This window comes from Penicillium verhagenii (genome assembly GCF_028828195.1).
Source record: "Penicillium verhagenii strain IBT 33310 chromosome Unknown utg000008l_segment0_segment0, whole genome shotgun sequence".
NCBI lineage: Eukaryota > Fungi > Ascomycota > Eurotiomycetes > Eurotiales > Aspergillaceae > Penicillium > Penicillium verhagenii.
This window is the reverse complement of record NW_026643172.1, coordinates 2,218,518-2,244,088: the sequence shown is the minus strand read 5'-3', so window position 1 is coordinate 2,244,088 and position 25,571 is coordinate 2,218,518. Positions and strand designations below refer to the sequence as shown.

Genomic DNA, 25,571 nt, shown 5'->3' with positions numbered 1-25,571 from the left:
TCCTCGACTTTAAAGTCGACCGCTTTCAGACTTCTTTAATACAACCTTGTGCATATTTTATTCCAAACTCCGAACTCGTGGGACTTGCTGGGAATACTACCATACCTCTTGCTGGATAAGATCGTGGTAGATCTGAATCTGATCGAACTCAGAGTTGAGCTCCTCGTGGACTTCTACTGGTTCATTCGTGTGGAGCTACTTGATCCCATTCCCGATCATCCCGTCTTACTCTATATCATTATCGCCTAAACTATTACCGGTCGATCCTACATTGCAGATCTGCTTTTAGTTCAACATTTCCAAGGTTCCACTCCGATCGGCTCCGGATCTCTGTCCATTGACTTCGGCTTCTTTTCCTTAAAATCAATCAATTTACCAAAATATCAGTGGAACAAGCAAGTCGATGTTGAAGAGCTTGGTTGATTAGTGGTGACGGAATGCCGGCCTTGAGGTCGCAAAGCAAACGCTTTGCCCAGCAGACGCTACAGCCTGTTTCAGGGAAGGAACATTGTACCACCGCCAGTAACTCACCCATCACCAAAAAAAACTTGCTCAGCAAACTGGACGAAATCACAGAAAATGTGCAACACAACTATACAAAGGTTGCGGGCTCAACGCCTCCCGCCGCTAATATTACACCACCGGAAATATTACTGCAAATATACTCCCTTATGACACCCCGGGACTTCAATAATGCGCGACGAACTTGCTCGCAATGGATGAGAGTCAGCCTGAACAAAGACTTGCTGGAAACGATGCTGAAACGAGCGGGTTGGTGGGATGCATGGCGGCATGATAGTATGACGCAACGAGTCTACCGCAACCCATCCAGTTATGAAAGTGAGGTGTGGAGGATGAGCAAGCGCTTCGCGACAGAGTGTTTGCTTTCCGGGCGGAGTACCGTGTTTGAGAAACCGGGTTTTGTGACAACGGGGTCTATCGATTTCTCTCAACTTGCTGCAAGCTTGCCACGGATGAAGACTCGAGGAGCCACGACATCATTGCATGGCCTAAACTCACATAGCGCCTCAACATTTAGTGTCAGCAGTTGTGGCAAGTATCTTTTGACCACGACTGGCTGCATGGTATACGTATTCCGCCTTCTAGACAAGGATTCCCGGTCGATGTCTTTGGCGGATTCCAATGTGATACCGATAACCAGCATTTCTTGTCCATTTGAAGTTCTATCTGCCACAATTGATACAACCTCTTCTCCGTTTGTCATCGCCGCATTATTACGAAATCGAGCTGGCATGGTTTGCGACTTGTATGTCTCAAACATAATTTATGATTTTGCAGGATCCACTGCTGGTTCGGTGGATGAGGCACCAGAATCCTTGTCATCCAAGCCAGCGAAACACAATCTATACTCGATGCCGACAACCGCCCATTTAACCCCGCACTATTTTCAAGATGTTTGTTCTGATGATCACCCTCCACGAACGATCGCCTTATGTCCAGGCCGTCGCTGCGTAGCCTTCGGATGCGCAGGGGGTATCGAAATACATTGGATAGACGAAAATACTCAAACAGCCCAACGTCGACATTTCCCCATGTCTCAACCTTCCGAAATCCTACACTTCCTACCAAATTCACCCAAGGTGCCGACGGAAATGCGCCTTATATCTTCATTAGCAGGACCTGGCGTCCACGAGTGCTCATGTCGGCAATCCCCATTTCCCGACCATCCCAAAAAATGCCAATTCAATTTCCTCGGCGACTCAAAATCATCAATCCGCAACCCCCCAAACCACTCATCTCTCAGCCTCGTTCGCGCAACACACTGCCATCATTATCGCGCCATGCCAGTCCACGATGGCTACCATATAATCTTCATAGAGCCGCGTACGGGGCTCCTCTGTATCGGTTCTGACGCCCCAATCGGCGGCCCAACAAGCCTCACCCGCGCCTTCGTATGCGTCCCTCCAGGCTCCACCAAATATCAACCCGACGTATCAACAGAACAAGCCCGCGTCCCAACAGCATTCGCCATTGCCTCGGATTTAAGCTGGGGGCTCCGCGTCGTGGCCGCATACCGAGACCATATAGTCCTCTACTCAATACCTCTCGACCTCCTAAATATCATTCGCAAAGAACGAGAACGCCAATCGGATGGCTTCATGGGGGACGATCAAGCCCGCGACTGGGCCACAGGGACAGACCCAGGAGAATTCCGCCAACGCCGCGAAAATCTCATACAAAACGATAATGGGGACTGGGAGTTCGTTCTCAGCGCGCGTTATAAAGCGCCCTCTATGACTTGGCCATTCAAGGTTCACGGCAAAGAAATCGGACGCATGGATAATATCGTCGAGCTCGCCCTCCAATCTTCGAACGGCGGCGCGCGTATCTGGGCCTTTGGTGCCTCTGGCTCCGCACGGATATTCGATATCGACACCTTCACGTCCACGTCTGCAGAGCCTGAACCAGCATCGGATCAATTCCCAACTGCACCTGACAATATTCCGATGAAAATGGTCACTCTTGGCTCGGATGGGAGTGTCATATCTGCCACTATATCCGAGCGTGGCACACCGGGTTTCAGACTCGAGACTGGATCCCGGAAACGTAAGGCGTCGGCGTTAAGAGATAGTTTCATGGGGCGATATGGCGCGAGTCGATATGTGTCTTGTAAGATGGTAGATGGGCTTCGACCGGTCAATGCTTTGAGAATCCAGGAGGATGATTCTTCTGATTTACGGCGGCGACCCTCGTTTGCGGCTTGTATTGTTGATTTCAAGATCCCTGGACTTGGGGTGAGGGGCGGAGGTTGGAAGAATGAATGAATGTTTGCTTGTATGTACATTTTACTACCCATGGATTTTGATCTCGAGCTAGGGCTTGGATAGTAATCTCCATATCTCTCGTGAATAAATCTACTTTCGACAGTTCAAGTCACCGTAAAAAATGAATTTCTCAACGAGCACACTTTGACAACGTCTTAGCCAGACTGGCAGTCATCTCATCCCCTACGTCTCCGAACTAGGAGATGGACACCAATCGTAGTAGCCGTCCACATTATTTCCCCACCAGGAGGGCATCGGATACGAAGATCCACCAGCTCCTAAAACAGCAAAAGACAGGATGAACAGTACCAAAAAAGATCCACCATCAAGGCCACTAGTGAACAGATATAAGTACTCGTGGAAGATGCGTGGGCGGTAGTTTCGGAGATAGTACTGTACAAAAACACCGGCAATGATAGGGGTGAGAATTGTGCAAGTCTGAGGGCTATTGTATGGAATGTAGCCTGCATATTGAATGAACTGGGGCATGTTGATATCGCGGACATCGAAATTCCGGATCTTAGGAATCATCTAATTGTGAAAAACCTTGGTTAGCCTCAAATATGAAATACACTTAGATAGTACGCACCTGGCAGAAGATACGATGAACAACAACAATCGCACCGCCGATAACCATGCCAATAGGTACGATTGAATACTCGGCACCACTTTTGAAAAAGTACTTGGCAAGAGCCCAAGCTGTTGCGGTAGTATTGTAGGATTGCACATTGACGCCACTCCAGGAGGCGTTTCCGTTGCCATTGATTAAAACATCGCGGTTTTTGGACACGATTGATATCATGACTGCGTAGCTGATAAAGCCGCCAAGAAGAGTTCCCCAGATCTGGGTGACAAACATGACGCGAGGAGGAATCTTCACTAAATATCATGTGAATTTTAGTACGAAGTAATGCATGACACAGGATGAACTTACAGTACTCGCCCATTTTCAGATCGTTGGATAGATTTAAGGAGCCGGCAATGACATTATGTGACCATGCAGCAAAGTACATATTCCCAACTGGTCTTCCGGGAATCATGAGACCAGCCAGCATCTTCGATAGTTGATTGGTAGCAATGCCATTTCCAAAGCGAGAGAAGAGAATTATACTCTGTTATACGAGGTCAGTCAAAATCACCCTATAGAAAGACACCAGGACTCTGGTTACTCACGAATGGTGCAATGGTAGACCCAAAGATCAGGGCGACCACATAAGCCCAAGCTGTCAGTGTTATATCCTCTTTGAGCACAACGATCAGACCGAGAATAAAGCTTGCAAGAAGAACCAACGCATACCACCACCAGGGCGCTTCCTTGTAGTGATTGATCATGTGGGTGTGGTGGCGATCGTCGAATTTAGCGGCCTTTGCCCTTTTGATTGTCTGCCACATATCCTTACTCCAGAACAAGAGGCAATGGACGATCAAAGCACCAATCTTGACGTGGTCAGCAAAACTGTGAGCTCTGAATAGAATCATGGTACTTACTGCAGCAAAAGCGCAGAACACACCCCATACAAATGAGCCAGCCAATTTGGGAACTCCGAATTCGAGCAAGATTGACTCGTCAAGCACGCCATCAGGGAACAACTTCGCAGTAGGGTATTTGGTGCCATTGGATGTGAGAAGTCTTGATGACATAAATGGAAGTGACTTTGAGCCCCAGACATTGCCGTAATATATTCCAATCATGAAAAGAAAACATGCGCCAAATCCGATAGCGGAATGTAGTTGCAAGGTCAAAGGAAAGGCTAGCGAAGCAGAAGTGATCTGTCTCAATTAGTGACTCTGTCAGATATGGTGTTTGCCATACAATACGTAGTTTAGCTTACGTATTGCCAGTCGAATGTCAGTGAAAAAAGACCCAGGCCTTCATTGTTGACGGACCCTCCGAAGACATTCGTCAGCACCTCGGCAGTGCTTCCTGTCGTTTTCTGTGCAGCTAGACACTTTTGAGCAAATTCAATTTTAGTTAATCTGATTACTAAAACAGATTTCAGTGATTGGACTTGATCACTTACCGGAATAGAGACTGAGTTGAGCCATGGGAAAACCCACGCGGGAAAGATCTCGTATGCGGCCATACCAGCAAAAGCATACCAAAAAAGTCGGAGTGGCCTGGAGTTTCTCACCTCTTGCCAGTGGAGCCCCTGGAGGGACTTGATGATTGGTAAAGAGCCCCAGTAAAACGCCTCTGGGTGCCAGACTGAAATGGGGCGAAAGAGACCACATAGCCCATACCCGAAGAGATTGATAGAGATTGTAGAGAGAATGATCGTCGTTGCAGTTAGGCGCATATCGTAGAAAAGAAGCTGTGCGGCAAAAACCATACAAGCATCGACAACACTGCCAGCAGATGAAGCAGTGATTTGGCAGATTGCATGCTCTTTCAGAGACCATTGGCCATTGTTGATAAACTTCAAAGCACGGATGCCCCAAGGGAGGTCGCCTTGACCACCTTTTTCCCTCCAACGAGCCTCAAATTTATCACCACGGGGGAGCAGATTGGCCCAACCAGTGCCGAGAATGTAGGAAATCAAGACGAGAAACGTTCCCGTGATGGTGCTCTCGGTTGGTTTGAACTGCAAATGTGGGATATGTGTCAGCTATATTGGAAAATTGAGAGAAGCGGAACAATATTTGTTCCTTGTGTTCTGCGTTATCTTTCTTTACCTTGTAAATCATGGTCATGGCAGCTACAAAGCATGCTAGGCCAGAGGCAAGGAACATGTTGCGAAATGTCATGGCAGGGTCGAAGTCATCTCGCAAAGAGATCAAGTGATTAGAGACATCGATACCTGTCTTAATGACACGGGAATTGTCAATTTCAGCATCAAGATCAATCTCCTGGACGGGATAAAAACCAGCAGGTTTTTCAGGTCTTTCCACGTCGATGGGATCCATTGCGTGGTCACATCCCTCCTTGAGAGATTCCTGGACGGTATTCATGGGATCAGGAGATTCTGTAGCTGGTTTAGATCGAGAGGGAGTTTTTGATTAAGAAATGAGGGAGATGGAGGAGGGAAAGAAGAGAGGGGGAAAAGAAGGTGGTAAAAAGTGAATAGATACTACTAGTACTAGTAGTGATTCTGGAACCATGGGAGAACTATCAGAAGATAGTAGTAATAAATGGTGCGATCAATACAAAAGGAAATTGCGCGATAATAAAATTGAAGATCTAAGACTCAAGCGCACCTTCCGGGGTAGTCATTACCATGGCTCTATCTTGTACGAAGATAAGTCCGTTTACCTTGAAGATCACTATTACCTTTAGCTAAGCATTAACTTTAATACAAGTCTCTGGTCTTTGTTTAAGTGATACAATGTACATGAGACATTCACCTGCCAAAGTTACATTACCTAAGTGGAAACCCACATGTGCAACATTCAATGTTGAAACCTACACCCTTACAACCGCCTCCTAACCAGGGGCACCTTTTTAAGGAGTTTAATAGAGAAACAGGTCATCTGGATCCTAAGACAGGTCGGGGTTTCTTGGATATATTAATAAACTTTCTCGATTTTCACTAGACATACAGTCATATACTATTCAATGTTACTTACGCATAATAGTCCTTCCTATCATAAGGAATTCTTATATACCCTTCTATTTTACTACTCAATGGCTCTTATATTATAGCTCTCCTCTTCACTGGGAACTATAGTCAGGAAGATGGTTAGAAAGACTGTTAGACAGAGAGTTAGGAAGAGACTTAGAAATATAGTTAGGAGGATAGCTACCATAGCTGGGAAAATAAGTCGAAAGACAGCTTGAGTTCGGAATATTGAAATAGTACGGAGGACAGAAATCTAGAAAATTTTGACCGTGAACTACTTGCACATGTGTGGGATTGGGCTGGCTTTCCAATGTTTTCTTCAAATGCTGGGGAGAATAATACGTCTTCACCCTCGATATCTGATCAGAATTCAATGATTGAGCATTATGTTCTATACATCGGCTAGTAGTATATGCCACTTTCGGCCTTGTTCAACAATTTACTCTGTGACGGTCTCTCCCAGAAGAAACAATACTGACCCTTCTCCGTTGCAGTGCGTCTAAACCGCGGACCCGTTGTCCAGATTGGCTGTCCATCCGAAGTTTTGCCCAGCTCGAAAGGTACTTTGTAGTCAGGCGCGGTTGGTAGGTCCGGCCATGTAAGCCGGTTGGGTGCGTTGAGATATCGTTCCAAGTCTCCGTCCAATTTTCGCGTAGCGACCCAATCATTCAAATAGTTGCGAAATTTTGATGCGTCAGAGTCCAGCTCCCGATTACAAGTCCATTCCGAAATACTCTGCACCATGTCCATGGTTCTTTCCCAGTGAGGAATACTTGTGAATTGTGTATCGTTCGTGATGAGCTCGTAGAGTGTGAATACAACAGCAGTTACGTCATCTCGACCTTCCAGCAGGCGTTTTTATCCCTGTGCGGCCCGATCGAAATCGAAGAGAAGGATTCTCTGTGTTTCAGGATCGATAAGCAGGTTGCGGGGTGCAATTTCTTGATGCATGATTCGCAGATCCAAATTGAGGAAGTCCACGAGCTGGGTAAGTTGTTGCAACCATTCAAATCGGAAAGGCACATTGGTGTTGTCGAGGGTTCCACCTGAGATATATTTCGTTGTAAAACCAATCACCCGAGACTCCACATCCTCGAGTACAATGCGGTCAAGAGGTACTATATTGGGATGTGGAGGCAAACTTTTAAGAAGGTTGAGTTCATCCCACGCCATCTGCAGTCTCAGGGGTTTGTCGAAAGGGTTGAATTTGAAGGCAACTTTGTGAGGAATCCCGGATTCGTCTTCGTATAATGAAAGATCAACACCTGGTCCAAGCCGATCGAGCTCCTGAAGTTTAGAGTACTGAATTGTACGGCAATCGGCGAGCGATTCAAAAACGGAGACGGGAAGGTATGCAACAAAGGGGGTATCATCCTCTTCCGGGTCGGTCGAAACCCCGGCAAGGAGTCCATGGTCGTCGATTGTGACTGAGCGAACTTCCGGCGACAGGTAGTCCGCAAACTGAGCTAGAATTGGGATCTCTATATCTACATCTGGAGGAAACAGCTTGGCGGTGCCCTTGACCTTGACCATCCGCAGTCGATCCCAATCCCAAACATTGCAGTGGGTTTCGGTCAGAGGGTTTTCTCTCGGGCCAAAGTAGCATTGTCCCTCAGAGTAAAATCTATCTTGAGGCTTCATAATGGCGAATAAATTCAGTAAAATTGTAGATGTATTGGATGCACATGTGATTTTTGTTTTCCCGACTGGAAATCCCTCCCGCCCTCTACTACTAGAGTCGGTCTTAGTCAGGTGATTCCAATTATGCTACCAGTTGACCATCCTCGAGAGCAAACCGGTGCCTAAAGTGTAGCTCTTACTGGCACAAAGAATAATCTCCAAACACAAGGCGTTGTTCGGAGACACATTGGCAATGAGTTAACAGACGACACTATTCAGGCCTCTGGAGGAAGTCGGGACTCGGTACTGTTCCATTTACGGCAACTCAAGATTTGTTATCTTTTCAGCCTGATTGGGCTCTGGGGTCAAAGCTCGATCTGACCAGCGCATGTTGAAACAAGACTTCAAATATTTACCTTGCATATGTATACTATCTGGTACATCTATCTAAGGTCAACTGGTTCTAAATATCATCTTCATCTTTCCCCATCTCGCCCTGGATCTCCCAGCTGTATTTTGCAAACTGACTCCGCCGTCGAATCCTCTCACCGTAACACAAGAATAAAGGTGGAACAATACAAAACACTGTCGCCAAACTGGCAAGTATCGACATGGCATTATTGGCTCCCAATTTGCCAAACATCTGCTTGGTAAACAGTGGGAAGGTTGCGGCAAGCATGCCTCTCATGAATGCCACCGCAGCGGTAGCACTTGCCGAGTAACTCAAATAGCTATCCGATATATACCCGTAGAGAACTGTGTCGATCTCCGTGAGAGCGAACCCAACCAACACCAAGGAAAGGGTTGGGACAATCCAAGGCACACTTGGCCCTTCAACTTTGGGTGGGATTGTCCATCCAAACCACCATAACCCAATTGCCAAGAACGGCGCACCGATTGCTAATCCTGCAAGCTTGTGCTCGGGCTTGATGGGCAGGTTTTTCCTTCGTCGTTTGTTGTAGATGTGGCAGTCCAACATTCTGGTAAAAGTGCTGCAACAAGTGCCGAGGCCAATGGCAAGGAAAATCAATGATGCCTGAGATGATGAAAATCCCATCGACTGGTATATCGGTGGGAGAGCTTCGGTGAAAATGTAGATCAGGGACATGGAAATGGCGATCATCATGGAGATCGTAAATATTATAGGCTCTTTGACAAACAGCTGTGCGGGTCTGAAGAGAGAGTCCGCCAGGAAAGTCTTCATACTGGGGGAGTGGTCGTGATTAAGCGATGGCGGTATATCAGGAATCTCCTTTTGTAGTCGGCTGACTTCTCGAGCTAGGAGGCATGATGGTCGTGATTCTCTGATAAAACATAGGAGGCCCGTGATACTTGCAAGAATTATGGCATAAACGAAAAACACCCATCGCCTGACAATTTGTTAGATAAAGCAGAGATGCAAGTGATAAATTCAACGGACTTACCAATTAAGTCCTTCAATGACAAAACTGCTCATGATCGGGCCGATGATCAGGCCAATGTTGGAAGCAACAGTCCAGAAGAAAACAACCCAAATTCTTTCTTTTATATCGAAAAGATCTTCAATGGTTCCTCCGACAATCGTGCCCGGAACGGCTGAGAAGACTCCAGATAGAATGCGCATTAGAATGGCCGCCGGTAGTGATTTAACAAGGCCAATAATAACGCAGCATAGGGTGCTGATGCCACTGCTGATGATATACATTCTTTTGCGGCCAAATGACTCAGTCCATGGAGGAAGCACAATATTGCCTAGGCACTGCCCGAGAAGAAATCTGTGTGACTTGTTAGAGAGATTCCAAAATCATGATGCGAGTAATCTGACAATGACACGAAGCAAAATATCGCGACCGTTTGATCCAAGTTATATTCATCTTTTGCTTTTGTTGCGGCAGCGGCCTAGATACCACTTTTAGGAATTATAAATATAGGAGGGAGTAAAAAGGCCGGAAAGTAAAAACTCACGCCTGCGGTGCTGCTAGCGGTTCTATACAAATAAACATTAGCCAACTCTCCCAATATCCAAAGATGGAGATATAGTACGCACATAAACAGATCAAGGACGCAGACCAGCCCAGCATCGTAAGTCTTTCGAAAAACGGACCAGTTTCGAGGATTTTTAGGGTTGTCTCGCATCCACCGTACAAATCTTCCATCCAACGTTAGCTCGAGGTGATGTTCTCGCAGTTGTTTTCGCAGCGAGAACTTGGGTTCGTCCATAATGTCAACCAAAGTCGACTTCATGTTGGATTATGAGAGGCAAGCGTATCATTTGATGAGGAGAGGCAAAGTTATATACGGAGCTCACAATCATGTGGTTTTAGAGGGAAGCTTGACATGTGTGGTTATGTCGAAGCTCCAACTGTGGTACGTAACGCGCAGGGGGAGAGCACTTTCCATCCCGAGGAATGAAGTCCCCCTTGAGATCTGCGGGCAGATCACGACCCATTGTGGGATCTGTTAATTTTCCGGACTGTGGGGTTCGTGACTTCTGCAGAAGATATGCAAAATGGGACCAATTATTCCAAGCACGAGTCCGTGATCTCGTAGGAAATTCTGATTCAAAATTCAAGTGCTTCTCGTGGGGCAAGGGACTCTTCCCGATGAGGAAATGAAGAGAAAGCTTAGGCCTTTGCAGGTAATACCTGTTCTCAAGGGATGGATGAGGTCCCAAGGTTAAGCCATGGAGGCTATCCACATTCCTGGTGGAACACAGGAGACTTTCCCAGGCGATCAGAAGCGTGATGGATATATGTATTCATTTTCAAAATCAAGCAATAGAAAGTGAGCTTCGTGAAAGGTGATGTCACTGGTAAATATTAGTAACTGATCTGGAAGAATTCAGGACAAGCTTCTTTACCCACATGCCGCACTGGCGATGGACATTTGTGACGCGGCACATTCACTATTTCGCCAGGCTTTCAATGTTCCAAAAACTATGAAAAAAGTTGAAGGTGTCCGACGGAAAAACACTGTTCAACATTGAAAGTCGAAATGCCAATAGTTCCCACCAAAAGATGGTTAGATTCGATGCAAAGAATCGAATTTTCAGACCGTCGGGAATTGAAGCTCAAGGAGTCACTAATATACGTCACCAGTGTAAGTGCAACCTGGCTCGTCTCCAAAACCTCAACCTTAGAAGACCTCTCCAGGTCATTCAGTGCTATGCACTCATAAATCGACCTGGATGATCATGTTCAATAAGAGCTATAGTGGAATAGCAATTTCCAGTTGACCTTAGAAGTATGTGCTTTCCTTGATTTCCCGCCAAGAGATTAGCCTTCTCGCTTTAGGCAAGATGTAGGAAAGTCAGGTAAATTTCCAATATATTCAGCAGTCAGAACGGAATTTTGCCATGAGATCAACCAGTTCGCGTGTCATTCTTGGTCAAATGCGTGTTTGGATAGGTCCACGGGTATGGTCAACTTGAACATCAATTTGATCGAGGTATTCCACAAGACTTGTTTTGTTCAAGCACTTGAGATTGGTGGTTAGAATCACCACTGGGGATCGGCTTGACCAGCTTTCCTTGGAAGGTTGGAATCGGCCGTGTGTTCCTTGAGATTAGTGAGAATCTTCGGTTTTCTGTATTGACTTGATTGAGAAAATTGAAAAGCGGCCTGCAATCCATGTCGTCTTCCAGATGGCATATAGGCATTTTGTGAACTTACAAAGTTTTTGGGTTCTTGAGCCTCTTACTTTTTAGGTGTAGATGGTACGCTAAAGTAGCTTGGCGGCCAAGGCAACAAGGCACCAATAGTGACGCGGGAGGAGGCCACCTCTCCGCATTCAAGGTGATCAGCTCCGCAAAACAAACCACTCGGCACTGTTGGGCGCAACAGGTGAGCCTCTTTCTATATTGTTCATACTTTTAATACCTGATACTAACCTGAGGGACTTGGTCAGTTCTTAGCAGTCGCTCATTATCATTCCATTCCAGCGCATAACAACCTTATTCGAGCTCCCTTCCTTACCCGATCTCTACCTTCAAATCGCCCGCTATGCTATCTTCACTTTTTTCTGGCGCCACTAACGTGCGCCAGACGATGGCGTCGGTGCTCAACTTTGCCCTCGTACGCTACATGTGCCCTGGACCCTTGAGATGAACCGTCAATTAACAAGCGCCCGTAGGTCTTGTCCACGGCTTTCATGTTATGGAAGGGACTGTCGGTGTTGAGTGCCTCATCTAGCCCGATCGTTGTGGTTCTGAGTGGTAGTATGGAACCTGCCTTCCAGCGCGGTGATCTGCTGTTCTTGTGGAACAGAAGTCCCCGGGCGGAGGTTGGAGAAGTTGTTGTGTATGTGCTCCCCTACCTCAAAATATGAGAACCGACTTGACTGACTGGGAATGGGAATAGATACAACGTGAGAGGAAAGGATATTCCGTACGAACACCCGCATACCCGCTTCATATTTTGCCTCCGCATTTGCTAACTTTCTTTTACAGTATCGTCCACCGTGTCGTCCGAACATTCCCGGAATTGGATTCCACAACGAACAAAGTGAAGGAGATCACAGTGTACGTGGAATTGGGATCGCGAGGCCCTCATATGGATACTGATGGATTTATAGTGACTCCGCACCGGGTAGTCATATGCTCCTGACCAAGGTACGTCGGGATTCTCAAACCGTGACATGCGCAGAGACGGTTACTGATTTAGTTTTCTGTAAACAGGGTGATAACAATTTGGCCGATGACACCGAGCTGGTTAGTTCCTTCCTCGAATCGCATTAACTTCTAACTGTCAGCTAATTCGGACTACGCTAGTACGCCAAGGGCCAAGATCACCTAGATCGCGACGGTAAGCTACCATTGCCTATTCGGAGCATATGTTATGCTTTTCAAGTCGTGTCGGGAGTTTTATCAATCTCGTTCGACTGTTACTCTTATGTCAACGCTAATTTATTCTCCAGAGGACATCGTCGGAAGTGTGAGAGGGTACATCCCCATGGTTGGATATGTGACAATTATGCTATCGGAACACCCTTGGATGAAGACCGTTCTATTGGGTTTAATGGGATTGATGGTAATGTTGCAGCGAGAATAATTGGTAAATATTGTCGATCACAGGTAGATTGTCATTATTGGTCAAATAAAAGCCTTATGTAGCTTCAACCTCAAAAGTATGTCTGTTGATAGTAGCAGAATTGAGAATTTGGCTATAAATAGCATGTAAGCGCCAATTTCGAATGTGCTGGGGAACTGAGATCTATCGGTTCTTAGCAGTGGCTGATCTTGCGGGCCGATGATACTGACGTCTTTGGCCCCCCCACCAACTTTCAACTTCTCCGAGCTCCGAGCTTTGCTGCACGGAATTACCACACCTTTCAAGCTTTTCCCTGTGACCCACAGCCCAGAATTTCCTGATACTGACACTGCCAATTCTTTTGCCATACATACCCTCAAAATCCACTCGTTCGGCCCCGACGTCTTTAATAGACGCCTGTTTGTCTTACCAAACACCCCGCAATCATCACGCGCCCTGCCACGGCCAGATCATCTCGAAGACATGGGTAGCCAGAAGCGCATTGCCAAGGTAAAATTCTCCGGGCTATTCTTCTCTCCCACCAAATGTTGTCATAGTACCCACTAACGTCTTTTTGCTTGCAGGAGCTGACCGAGCTCACTGAGTCGCCGCCAACGGGAATTCTCGTCGAACTCGCTGACGAAGCCAACCTATATGAGTGGAAGGTATATATGGAAGGACCCGAAGGATCACCATATCAAGTAAGAACCCACTAGGTCGAGTACCTTGACACGCCTTGCTCCTCGCCCCCTTAACCCAGGGTGCCTGCCCTCTTTTCTGTCTGCCGTGGCTGGAAGAGGGTCTGTCCAAACTGCGAATATGGCCCCCAGATTCCCCGTCGTCTTGTTTTGAATTTTCTCGATCCATTTACTGACGCTCATATCTACACAGGGCGGACGATTCCTAGTCAAACTCTCTCTCCCAACTGGATACCCTTTCAAGCCCCCCACCGTCTCCTTTGCAACCAAAATCTACCACCCAAACATCACAAACGACGAAAAGGGAAGTATGTGCTTGGGCATGCTGAGGGCCGATGAATGGAAACCCAGCTCAAAGATATCTGCTGTCTTACAGTTTGCTCGTCAGCTACTATCGGAGCCTATGCCAGATGATGCTATTGAGGGGCGAATCGCCGACCAATACAAAACGGACCAGAAGCGGTACGATGAAATTGCGCGGGAGTGGACTCGCAAGTACGCTGTTGCAGAATGATAAAAGGGGGTTGGATACCTTGAGCCACGCCTAATGACTTGAACGCTGCCACACTTTACATGTCTTTTGATACACCATCGTTACGTCCCTCATGAGCTGGATTGCATCATGACTCGGAGGAAGCTAGAATTTGCCAGTGTTTTTGTGACTAGTACTTGAACACAGCAAAATAAGAAGAAATAAAACAAAACATAACATAACGGTCCCTAAAATTTGAAGTCACGCTCTACATAACCGTACGATGAGATAGATTTTTGCATCAGGTACATACGTTGTGATATGTAGTATGCTCGCTTAGGTCGGCCCGTGGGCAATCTCTCCAAGGTTAAAGTATTAGGCTATGAGCGGCCCGTAGTGACAAATCCCGATGCTATAGATAAGGTAGCACCCGTTGGAGATGGTGTAGGTTGCGACATGAAATGTTCAGAGCAGAAACCTGGAACCTTGGAACGCACATAGAGCAGGCTTTTCTGCAAGTTTTGATCTATTTTGAGTATTCTGCATGACGAGAAGTTTATTTCCGTTCGAAGAATTTATTATTTGGAAGGGCTTAGAATGGCTCACTGGGCAGGCGAGCGTAACAATGTCTCGATCCCGTCCCGTCTGATCCATCTGTTCCTGGGCCATTATCTCAGGGCTGAAACTTTACCGACGTGGCCAACATGAACTCCAAGACAAGTCTTTATTGATGATTCGCATCTATCATTTAGATCTTGAAAGTGACTGGTTAAATCCACGAGCGACAATGCTTCAGGGATGGAGTCCACGGACGGCTCGCTTGGAAACAACAAGCATTAAGGGCTACGGGTAATTTTTCCAGTCAAGGCCTGAGCGGGAAATTCGGACGTGTATGAGCAATGAATCTGAATCTGTTAAAGATCTTTCAGCTGGTCCTGTTGTTCATGCGCATGTGGCAAATGTGGCCAGGGTGAGAACATTGATATGTATGGTTTATCGCGTGCGATGTCAAGTGCCGGCTCGGGGCCGTGGACGGAGCCGGGGTAAGAAAGATTGATCACTTTCAAATGTTAAAAACTCTGGAGAAGGAATAGACAATGGTCATTGCGTGGTTTCTTCCAAGCTTGACAGAGAAAACACATGGAATCTTGGAAGATTTCAAATGCGTTCAAATGACCCATCATAATTAAGCGCTGCTTAGCCCCGGGGCCGGAACCGTTTCCGATATAAAGTACTACATATATCGAGCGACAGTGGGTGATAGATCCCATTTTTGGAACTTGAAGATGGCCCGCTGTCATCGTTTTCTGTGTTTGCAATTTAATTGAGTTCAAGACTTGAAGAGCTTTGAATGTATCGAATGAGATGAAATTACCTACTAGTATGAATCAAATCATGATTTGTTCCATTGGAAGCTTAGAAGGGTCCGAACCTTGGAAAAAACGGGTGTACCCGATCCCCACTCAGCACCAAACATGACCCTTGAGATCCATAAAATATGATTGCGTCGGCTAAGCTCCGTTTCAAAGGGGGTTTTCCCACGTTTAATGTAACAAGATAATTAACAATGCAAAAAGAATCAATATTGAAGGGAAATTCTGTTGGGAGAACAAGACTATTCCAAAATGACCCAATCGTCGTTTGGTACTAGTACATGTACACAAGGCTCATCCATGGGTCCCGTTGCATGAAGGAACAATAGAACTGCATGTTCGAGAGCTCGACTATATGCAGTTCGTATCCCCAGAAACTGACAGGAAAGAAAAAAAAAAGAGAAAGAGAGAAAAAGAGGACAAGAGCAGAAGAAAAAAACAGACCAGTCATAATTCGTCTTTTGAAACGCCCTTGCCCAATGTACGTCATGTGACGCTAGGCTAGATCAGGCTTCTGTTGATTTTTGTCTTAACTTCCTCATTCCAAGTCCTCTGGCAGGCGGTTCTCGCTTCATATTTCTTCTTTTCCCCGGTTTGGAGTCGCCTGTCATTCTTTTCCTGTCACTCTCCCCATATTTGAGATACCCCTGGAGCGACTTTCGCTCGGCCTTTCGTTCATCTCTTACTGTTTTTTTTTCTCTTTTTTTTTTCTCTCCCGCTTCGCCCTAGGTGTACAACTACCAAATACACTCCCATTCCAACACGCGACCACCATCGACTTTCTTCGCCACTCTATTCATCATTACCCTTATATACTCTCTACCCATCTGCGGTTATCATCGTCGCCCCCTTCCATTACAAAAACAAATGTCCAGCGGGAACTGGTTACTAGCTCGTGGCCATGGTCACAGAAAATGGAAGCTCGAGATACCCGCCTCCCATTGAGGAATCTGATCTGCGCGGCCGCCGAAAGATTGCCCAATCCTCACGTTTAGATCCTCTGAGGATTGATCCACGCGCACCGCGAACCGCCAGATCGACCCCCAGATCATCACCGCGCTCCCCTAACTCAACCTACACCTACGACCCGCGCTCACGTTCTCCCGCTCCCTCTGCAGCTTACACGGTCCCGGATGACCGACCGTGGCTTCCAATGTCTCTCCGGGCAGGCTCCCCGCAGGAGATTCCAGATGACTGGAGGGCGCAGAGATCCATGGAGTACGCTCCTATACCATCACCCGACCGACAACCCACAAGATACTACCCTCGCGATAACGAACCGGACTGGCCGCCGCCCCCTCGCAAGGCCCCGCCGGCCAGGGGCGGTCTGCGCATATCCATGTCGACATCCAGATTGAACGGCAGGCGACCGCGGTTGCAGCAATCCCCAGACCGACGCCAAGAAGCCAACCCCCATGGCCTACCACTACCCCGTTTCCCATCCAAGGGACCTATGGATAATAATAACACCCTCCGAACCAGCTTCAACTCAGCCATGACCTCCCGGTCTAGCATTGAACAACACAGTGGTACGGAGCGCAGCAGTGTTCTCACCAAGAGCAGCTCCATCACCGACCTGTCCCCAGATACCCCTGATGCCCCTTATGGCATGGATGGGGGCATGAGCGTGGAGGATGCAATCTCCATGTACCTTGACGGCTTCAGCGATGTCACAGAAGAGCCCGGATCCCCCATGTCTCGGTCTGACAGCAAGGCCCCATCATTGACACCGCCCCCATCCCGGGATACACATTTAGATGGAATCCCGCCCCCGAAGCCAATTGTTGAGGATATTCCTCCCATTCCACCACTTCCAATGTCAAGTTTGCCAGAACCGGCGTACCTGGAATCCAGAACCCATGACCCGGCATCCTCTCAACTCTCTGACTCTTTCTTCCCTAAATCCGAACCCGAACCCACGCCATTCGAAGAGATAGAGCAACCGCCTCCCCTCTCAATGTCCGAACCACTTACACCCCCGGCGTCAGATCAATCCTCAACCATCCAATCTGTTCACAAACGACAACAATCAAAAATATTTATCCCCGGCCCGGTCCCTCCACCGCTCAATTCTGGAAATGAGACAAGAGACGATTATGGGTTTCGGAAAGCAACCCAGTACGTGACTCGGGAGCAGTATGAGGCCTGGAATGGCCCATATTCAAATTATACCGCCCATCGGAGACAAAAATGGCATGCCATGCTCCAGGAGCATGGCCTTCCAACTAAAAACCCAAGCACATTTCCGGCACAATCGAACAAAGTCAAGCGCTTTGTACGAAAGGGCATCCCCGCGGAATATCGGGGCGCAGCGTGGTTTTGGTATGCCGGTGGATGGGAACTAATGAATTCCAATGTTGGTCTGTATGACCAGCTCGTGAAAGAAGTAATGGCGTCGCCAAGCAATGATGACAAGGAGCACATTGAGCGTGACCTCCACCGAACATTCCCTGACAACCTCCATTTCAAACCTGAGTTTGTTGATGCCGTTGAGCAGGCTGGAAGTGGAAACCCAACGGAGACGCAAATGATACAATCTCTTCGCCGTGTATTATATGCCTTTGCCCTCCACAATCCCAAAATCGGCTATACCCAATCACTCAACTTCATCACCGGCATGCTTCTTCTGTTTATGACAGAAGAGAAAGCATTCTGGATGCTGCACATTGTGACATCACAATGCTTGCCTGGTACACATGAGATCAGTCTGGAAGGTGCGAACATCGATCTTTGGATATTGATGGTTTTGCTCCGGGACACGATGCCGGGCATCTACGCCAAGATTTCCAGCATGGGAGGAAACCCATCTGGTCGAAAAACCCCCCCACTCAATGTGCACTCAAGTTTACCAGACATCACTCTGGGCCTGACTAACTGGCTTATGTCGGTATTTATCGGAACACTCCCTCTAGAAACCACTATGCGGGTCTGGGATATTTTCTTCTATGAGGGTTCCAAAACATTCTTTCGTGTTTCGTTGGGAATTTTCAAATCATGCGAGCGGGATATCCTGGCGGTGTCCGATCCCATGGAGGTATTCCAAGTGGTGCAAACCGTGCCCAAAAAAATCCTGGATGTCAACACTTTGCTGGATGACTGCTTCTTGCGAAAGCATCGAGTGGGACAAGGTCGAATCGAGGAACTGAGAGCTGCGCGCCGCACCGCTGTTCGTCAAGAGAAGATGCGACGGTCTATTGCTTTCAGTAAGGGCGAACTCAAGGCAGCCGATGACATCCCTGCTCGTCGTCGGAACAACCAACCGAGCATTGAGCACCGGGTCGTTGACTCCTGGCGCAATCTGAAGCACCATGCATTTCGATAGTCGATCCGAATTTATTTCTTGAGCCGAGCCTGCCAAGACCGTGTCTCTCTTGTCCTACCTACAAATTCTGGGCCAGGTGATCAGCATAAGCCAATCAAGGATCTTTATACTAATTCATGTAATCATAATCATACTTGTCAAACTTGGCAAGGCACATACATTGGACTTCCTTTTTCCCCACTCCAAAGCCGGAGCAATCTCCTTACAAATTTTTTTTTTTTTTTGAGCGAGCGTCGTGGTGGAAACAAAAATTAAATCGTCTAATTACGTTGCATATTGGAATAGACATGGCATTTATATAGAAATCTTTTTGCAATTAGCGCTGGACAACTTGCATTTTTTTGGTCGCTTGGCACTCAAAATTGGGATTGGCACTATTGAGTTCCCAAGGGTCCTGAACCCTGAAAAGGCCGATCATTGGGCCGATCATGGTTCCTTCCGCGATGCTGGCATGTCGTCATGGATTCTAATCCGGAACACAAGAGCTCCTTACTTGAATCCTTTGAGCTTTCTCTCTCCCTCACTGCATTGATTATTTTACATCCTTTGATCTGCTTCCACGGCATGCAGCTAGTATGAGTGGGCAAGCAGCTAGTTACTACAACCCTAACCAGGGCTTTGATGGTCAGGGTCAGGGCCAGGGCCAAGGCAACTATAGCAATGGCTACCAGCAGAATGGAAATTACCAACCTCCAGCAGAAGAGCCCAAACCCCCTCCTCCATACCCGAATAATGCACCTCCACCACAGTCCGGTCAAACCTTTGATCAAGCTTTCAAGATCGACAAGCCGAAATACAACGATATATGGGCGGGTCTTTTGGTAGGTCATGTCCTTCTCCACAGCAAAAACCCAAGATGGAATACCAAACTAACCAATAATTCTATTGTAGCTCATCGCAGTCTTTCTCGGATATGTCGCTGTGTCAGGCTTGACCATCCACTCGTACGCCACTAACAAAGGCTTCAGCGGAGGAGGAATTTACGGCGCCGGCAATGATTTCTCGCTGAACACCAATACCCTCGTTTTATTCGTGTTCGTTCTTTGCGTCGCTCTAGTCTTCTCTTGGGCATATTTTATGGGCGCGCGATACTTTACCAAGACTTTCATCTGGGCCACAGGCATCCTGAACATCGTCTTCGCTTTCGCAACGGGCATCTACTATATCGCGCGCAAGCAATATGGAGGTGGAATAGTGTTCCTGCTCTTCGGTGTCTTCGCAGTGATCTGTTTTATCAGTTGGATCCCGCGTATCCCGTTCACAGCTTTCATGCTACAGACCACCATGGACGTCGCGCGAGGTTATGGACATGTCTTCCTCGTCAGTGCTCTAGGTGGCATCGTGACGGTCGCGTTTTCGGCATGGTTCTCTGTGACCTTGGTCGCAATTTATGTCAAGTATGAACCTGATTCCAAGGGGACGAATCCGTCTTGCGCCAACGGCGGCTGCAGTACCGCGAAGGTGATTGGCCTGGTGGTTTATGTCACTTTCGCCATGTACTGGTTTAGTGAGTGGATCAAGAATACCGTTCACACTACCATCGCTGGTTTGTATGGGTCTTGGTACTTTTGGAGCAACTCTCCGGGCGGAATGCCCAGGCATGCGACCCGCGGCGCGTTCCGTCGTGCGACTACCTATTCCTTCGGTAGCATCAGCTTCAGCAGTCTGATTCTTGCTATCATTAACATGATGCGCCAGGCGTGTTCGATAGCTCAACGACAGGAAGCTGCACAGGGAAATATTGTCGGATCGATCTTTGTCTGGATCTTGGGATGTCTCATCTCGTTTCTCGATTGGTTGGTTACATTCTTCAATCGCTACGCTCTCTGCCACATTGCTTTGTACGGAAAGCCGTATATCCCGGCCGCCAAGGATACATGGAAGATGATGCGCGATCGCGGAATCGATGCCCTGGTCCAGGATTGTTTGATGGGCCCTGTTCTCACTATGGGCTCTACGTTTGTGGCCTACGTCTGTGCGTTGCTGGCATATCTATACCTGCAGTTCACGAAGCCGGCCTACAATACCGATGGAGATTTCACTCCCGTTATCATGGCTTTCTCTTTTGTTATTGGTCTGCAAATTTGTCAAATTTTCATGACCCCCATTGGAAGTGGCGTCGAGACAATCTTTGTGGCCATGGGTTGGGACCCTCAGGTAATGATCAACGATCACCCTGATATCTACTACAAGCTGGTTGAGCTGTACCCACGTGTGCAGCAATCAATTCATGCTTAGGGGGGAGAATAGCAAAGACCTCGTTGCACACGATACTTACGTGCACATTGCTTTTTTTTGCCGACATACACGCGACCAAAACAAAATACACGAATTCCAAGAATGAATATCAAGTACTGAATGTTACGTATTCCATTGATCATTACAATTTCTCTCTTTAAATAAACTTTCAACCAAAACACCAATATAAACTCCAAAATACAAACCCCCAAAAAAGGTCCCTATCAAGACAAGAATTCACAAAATCAACAGTCAAGAAAAATGAAAAGTAAAGAAGACCCCCCAAAAACCGATTGTAGTTTACAGAGCAAACATCAGCCCCATAACAGCCGCAACACCAACCGCGGCAAAAGATCCAGCCACAGCACTAACCGCCGGTGCAGCACCCTTGAAAGGGCGAAAGCCCTGCGCACTGGCCCCGGACGGCGTAGGGGTAGCCATAGAGCCCCAAACTCTCGACGAAGCCGAACCACCCACAACCATGACACCATTCGACCAAACAGGCGACGAAGCCGAAGCGGCCGCCATGCTACCCATCACACTGCTGCTAGCCGGCACATTGACCGGGATCTGAGACAAGTGCATGGGATCAAAGCGAGCCGGGGTACTAGTAGCCTTGCACCCGCACTCGGTCTTGGTCTCAGTCACATAGATAACCTGGGGCATGGCAGCGGCAGCGGAAACATCGGACGAGGGAGGCGCATATGCGCGCTTGACGCCGGCCTCGGCCATCTCCATGTTCGAGTTCATGTTGCTGGCGGGCTCCATGGGCTTGCTGGCGTGGCGGGCGGGGGCCTCGACGCTGTCACTGCTGGAGGAGCTGGAGCAGAACGCGCTCTTGAGGTCGTCTGGGCTGATGCCGGCGTCTTTGCAGGTGCTGGCTGCTGCGTCGCTAACGGCGTCTTTGAAGTCGCCTGAGCAGATGCAGTCCTTTGTGCTCTTGTCTGAGCAGGTCTCTAGGGCGGAGGAGTCGATTCCGGAGAGGATGGCATCCTGCGTTTTGCAATTGATGTTAGTTGGGGGTTTGGTCTTGGGAGGTAAGTTTTGGGGGGTTGAGGATTACGTACGGCGCAGGTCTCGATGTCAGTGAGGGATTGCGCGGTGACTCCGGCGATGAGGAGGGCGGCACCGATGAAGTAACGCATTGTGAATGGTTTTTGTGTGTGATTTTTGTTTTGATGGATGGGTATATGGAGAGAGCAATTTGATTTTAGTCTGCACGCGGAGTCAAAGGCCATTTAAATAAGAAATGTTATTTGGGGTAAACAAGCTAAATTACTGGCCCTTTTTGCATCCCTGGATGCTTTGGATATGGTTGTGTTGGTGGCCATGACGTGAAGGTATGTAGCTCTCTTGCCGTATGTGGACGTGGAGGGGCGTGAAGCTTGCGTACATAAGCTTTTGCTGGTATCTGAACTGGAGTTATGATTTTGTACGTAGCTTATCCCCTGTTGATCACGTCGGAATGGATCCAAAAATATGCTAGTTTACGGGTTTCTGGTGTTATGTTCGCCTGTATCCCTGGTTACCCTTTCTTCCGAAGAATGTCTAGCGTCAAGGACTCTCCTACATGTGTTTGTGAATTACTAGTACATTTGAATGTTGCATCCTCAGGTACCACTCTCGCATCAGTCACTAACCTATGGAACAGCAAATCTAAATATTATCCAGTTTGTATGGTCCATGTCGTGTGGTAGGAGGCCAATTGATCCGAGATAACCAGGAGGGATTTTTCGCACGGGTTCTGTGTCTCTAGTAATTGCATCATTTCACGTATAGTCCCCAATGCCTCAAAAGTTCAATGTACACTTGAAGACCTTAAAAAAAATCACCTACTGTATGTAGATGCTCAGATGGTCCCAATTAGGCTGCGTGGCAAATCTCCGGTTGACAGCAACATCGAATATCAGGCCGTCTGGATGTGGAATGATCGGCAGTCGACGGGCCAACAGTATGGCGCATAATTGACCAAAGTCCAGCATATCACATAGATGCATCGATGTATCTGTATCCTTGAATCCTCTGAAATGCTTCCTTCCAGCCTTCCAGGTAACTTCAATGGCCATGCTCAGCTACGTAGTCATCCGAAAACTTGGGAAATAGTTGGAAAAGCACTGGATAAGTTGTTGTCATCCATGGATCAAATTGTCCGATATTCACTGCTAAGTTATGTCCCAGATGGAAAATGGATAGTGAATAGCTTATATTCACCACGACTTGAATTTTTGGCCCTCGACTACAACCTCTGCGGAGCACAGGATTCTCTGGTCATTGACTCACTACAAGGTCCACCTGGGTGGCCTAGGGTCCCGGCCCACGTAAAACTTGCCCTAATTATACCTAACGCAAATAGGCCAAAGGAACGCTCTAGTTCCCTGCACAATTTTTAGCCCGGGTGGATCTAGAAGGTATTACTGTGGACTCTTATGGAGCTCTTTACAGTATGTGCAAACCGACCTCATATGTGCATTAGTACTATATACAAATCCCCTGAAACCCTAGGGAGAACCTTGCAAGGATGGAAGCTCCATGTACTCCCTTTCAATCAGAGTCTTGAATCTCTCTTCTTCTTCTCAACACCCATCATTTTCTCCAACTTGGGAACCCAATCCGCCATGTTCTTCAATCTATCATCCATCGGCCGACGAGCCCACTCCATCGCAATCCGCGCCTCATCTTCCCTCCAAGACTGAACTGACTTGCTAATCCAAGGACCAATAGCAGCAGCTGTCTCCACAACTTTCTCAAGCGGTAACTGGTGCGAACCATTGAGAATCTTCTCTTCCACCCGCAAAGCCTTCACACCGCCGCTACCCCCGATCCCAACACCGGTCCGCTTCAGTACCGCCTCGCGGTTCTCACGTACAGAAACAGGACTGTGCTTTCCTAGCACGTATAAGACAGGCGGCCGCACATGCTTGAGCATATGCCAGGCAAAAATGGGCTCGAACCGGTAGAATTCGTTGGTCGTTTCAGGCGGTCCGATGATATCTGGGAAGAGGAGGTGGTCGTGGGGAGGTGCGTCGGGAGTGGTAGCTTCTCGCCCAACGGCTTGGTGGCTGGACGGGTTCTCACGGATGTACTGGAGTACTTCTTGATATTTTGAGCTGACGAGCGTTACTGGTTGATCGACTTTGGCTTTGGATGTTGTCTGTGCGGCATCATCTTGGGAGGGCGTTGCTGACGATGGGAGATTGTGATAGGCGTGCGAAATCCATCTGTCGAGGACGCGTTTGTCCCACTGCTTGTGAGATTTTCGGGCGGCTTCGATGGCGGCTTCTCGGGTTTTCCAGGTGTCTCTTCGCTTGAGTGACATGACGGCTAAGAGGGGCCCTTTGCCGGACATGATGTTTGGTGGAATTACGGGCTCGATGAGACTTAGTGATGTGAATAGGCGTGGGTGAAGAAGAGACAAAAGAACTCTGTGGATGTCAAGTGTCAGTTTGGACTTTTGGACAAGCAAGGCTATCTATACTATGCATTCGAGGAGGTAGTACGTACAGTTGACCTGCGCCCATACTATGTCCCACACCAACAATGGGCTGTGGCATATCATCGCGAAACTGATTGATTATGTGGAGAAGGTCACGGCTGTGATCAAGCCAGGATGCTGGTAGTTGTTAGTGGTTGCTCTTCCCACACAGATGGGGATTTTTGTTATCCTTACGTTCACTTCCTAAAAACTCCTTGTTCATGATACCACTAGCACCGAGATTTGTGACATCGGCGATCCAAATAGAGCGAATACGGTAGCCGTCTTGTTTACATCGACTGTAGAGATCTTCCCATAATGGTTCGTATACCTCCTGATAATCTCATTAGTCAGAATACTTTGCTTAATCTTATCAGATCAAAGCATACTCACTTTTGGAAATCCGCATCCATGTGCTCCAATAATAGTCACGTCGCCGGGCTGAGGGTTTGGGTTGTCGACGGGCGTATATCTCTTGAGAACGAGTTTTAATGTGGCCGTCGGGTCCACCGTCGCGTTGGCATAATCGCGAATATGCTGTCCGTCAACAACATACTCCGTGACGGTAAACGGAAATTCCGAAACGTCAGCCATGATGTGTTTGCAGGACGATAATTAATAAGAAAATTCCACAGAAGTTTTCCTTGGAATATTCTCCGCTTCGGTTAAACCCAGTGCGAGCCCAGGGCGTATTTAAGCATTCTGACAGCTATCAAATTGCTTCCAGAACATCCGTAGGAATAATTCGGCTTTGCCGAAATGGCGTATACTGAAAATCCATTCTGGGCACTTGTCGTGCATTTAATATGATTCATTGGGAGTGGAACACCGTATTTGGGCTAGACCAGGGATCACAGCTGGCAAAAGACCCGCAACGTTTGAGCTGTTGAGCTGAATAGGAGCTGAATAGGAGCTGGGCATTTTTTGATTATAAGTTCGTCGGTATGAATTACCATGGGGACAAGTGGGGTGGATCATGCAAAACGCTATGTTCAATTGTGTGGAACGGATCCATCTACTATTGGTA

The 25,571-nt window shown here is 47.7% G+C and overlaps 11 protein-coding genes across 11 annotated transcripts; 5 read left to right on the top strand and 6 right to left on the bottom strand.

Moving 5' to 3' along the window:
* Positions 1 to 437: 437 nt before the first annotated feature.
* On the top strand, positions 438 to 2,786 carry N7466_008828 (uncharacterized protein; the record flags this gene model as incomplete). The annotated part of the gene is made up of 1 exon (XM_057168217.1): positions 438 to 2,786. The coding sequence occupies one exon, from the start codon at positions 438 to 440 to the stop codon at positions 2,784 to 2,786; it is 2,349 nt and encodes a 782-aa protein (XP_057018848.1).
* A 183-nt stretch (positions 2,787 to 2,969) lies between these two features.
* N7466_008827 (OPT family oligopeptide transporter) lies at positions 2,970 to 5,735 on the bottom strand (the record flags this gene model as incomplete). Its single annotated transcript, XM_057168216.1, has 8 exons — positions 2,970 to 3,317; positions 3,376 to 3,665; positions 3,721 to 3,898; positions 3,960 to 4,223; positions 4,275 to 4,556; positions 4,619 to 4,735; positions 4,808 to 5,368; positions 5,460 to 5,735. 8 exons carry the CDS (start codon positions 5,733 to 5,735, stop codon positions 2,970 to 2,972), a joined length of 2,316 nt encoding a protein of 771 aa, XP_057018847.1.
* Positions 5,736 to 6,745: 1,010 nt separating this feature from the next.
* N7466_008826 (uncharacterized protein) lies at positions 6,746 to 7,093 on the bottom strand (the record flags this gene model as incomplete). Its single annotated transcript, XM_057168215.1, has 1 exon — positions 6,746 to 7,093. One exon carries the CDS (start codon positions 7,091 to 7,093, stop codon positions 6,746 to 6,748), a length of 348 nt encoding a protein of 115 aa, XP_057018846.1.
* Positions 7,094 to 7,201: 108 nt separating this feature from the next.
* N7466_008825 (uncharacterized protein) lies at positions 7,202 to 7,984 on the bottom strand (the record flags this gene model as incomplete). Its single annotated transcript, XM_057168214.1, has 1 exon — positions 7,202 to 7,984. One exon carries the CDS (start codon positions 7,982 to 7,984, stop codon positions 7,202 to 7,204), a length of 783 nt encoding a protein of 260 aa, XP_057018845.1.
* Positions 7,985 to 8,426: 442 nt separating this feature from the next.
* On the bottom strand, positions 8,427 to 10,186 carry N7466_008824 (uncharacterized protein; the record flags this gene model as incomplete). The annotated part of the gene is made up of 5 exons (XM_057168213.1): positions 8,427 to 9,333; positions 9,388 to 9,717; positions 9,768 to 9,841; positions 9,908 to 9,929; positions 9,990 to 10,186. 5 exons carry the CDS (start codon positions 10,184 to 10,186, stop codon positions 8,427 to 8,429), a joined length of 1,530 nt encoding a protein of 509 aa, XP_057018844.1.
* Positions 10,187 to 11,943: 1,757 nt separating this feature from the next.
* Positions 11,944 to 12,990, top strand: sec11 (signal peptidase complex catalytic subunit SEC11; the record flags this gene model as incomplete). The annotated part of the gene is made up of 8 exons (XM_057168212.1): positions 11,944 to 12,015; positions 12,074 to 12,240; positions 12,301 to 12,327; positions 12,390 to 12,461; positions 12,515 to 12,551; positions 12,618 to 12,650; positions 12,711 to 12,744; positions 12,857 to 12,990. The coding sequence occupies 8 exons, from the start codon at positions 11,944 to 11,946 to the stop codon at positions 12,988 to 12,990; spliced, it is 576 nt and encodes a 191-aa protein (XP_057018843.1).
* A 462-nt stretch (positions 12,991 to 13,452) lies between these two features.
* N7466_008822 (putative ubiquitin conjugating enzyme (UbcB)) lies at positions 13,453 to 14,181 on the top strand (the record flags this gene model as incomplete). The annotated part of the gene is made up of 3 exons (XM_057168211.1): positions 13,453 to 13,479; positions 13,554 to 13,670; positions 13,861 to 14,181. The coding sequence occupies 3 exons, from the start codon at positions 13,453 to 13,455 to the stop codon at positions 14,179 to 14,181; spliced, it is 465 nt and encodes a 154-aa protein (XP_057018842.1).
* Positions 14,182 to 16,413: 2,232 nt separating this feature from the next.
* On the top strand, positions 16,414 to 18,834 carry N7466_008821 (putative GTPase activating protein (Gyp3); the record flags this gene model as incomplete). The annotated part of the gene is made up of 1 exon (XM_057168210.1): positions 16,414 to 18,834. One exon carries the CDS (start codon positions 16,414 to 16,416, stop codon positions 18,832 to 18,834), a length of 2,421 nt encoding a protein of 806 aa, XP_057018841.1.
* A 575-nt stretch (positions 18,835 to 19,409) lies between these two features.
* Positions 19,410 to 21,072, top strand: N7466_008820 (choline transporter-like family protein; the record flags this gene model as incomplete). The annotated part of the gene is made up of 2 exons (XM_057168209.1): positions 19,410 to 19,655; positions 19,726 to 21,072. 2 exons carry the CDS (start codon positions 19,410 to 19,412, stop codon positions 21,070 to 21,072), a joined length of 1,593 nt encoding a protein of 530 aa, XP_057018840.1.
* Positions 21,073 to 21,372: 300 nt separating this feature from the next.
* On the bottom strand, positions 21,373 to 22,217 carry N7466_008819 (uncharacterized protein; the record flags this gene model as incomplete). The annotated part of the gene is made up of 2 exons (XM_057168208.1): positions 21,373 to 22,065; positions 22,140 to 22,217. 2 exons carry the CDS (start codon positions 22,215 to 22,217, stop codon positions 21,373 to 21,375), a joined length of 771 nt encoding a protein of 256 aa, XP_057018839.1.
* A 1,400-nt stretch (positions 22,218 to 23,617) lies between these two features.
* On the bottom strand, positions 23,618 to 25,138 carry N7466_008818 (uncharacterized protein; the record flags this gene model as incomplete). The annotated part of the gene is made up of 4 exons (XM_057168207.1): positions 23,618 to 24,494; positions 24,574 to 24,682; positions 24,740 to 24,878; positions 24,938 to 25,138. The coding sequence occupies 4 exons, from the start codon at positions 25,136 to 25,138 to the stop codon at positions 23,618 to 23,620; spliced, it is 1,326 nt and encodes a 441-aa protein (XP_057018838.1).
* Between the last annotated feature and the right edge of the window lie 433 nt (positions 25,139 to 25,571).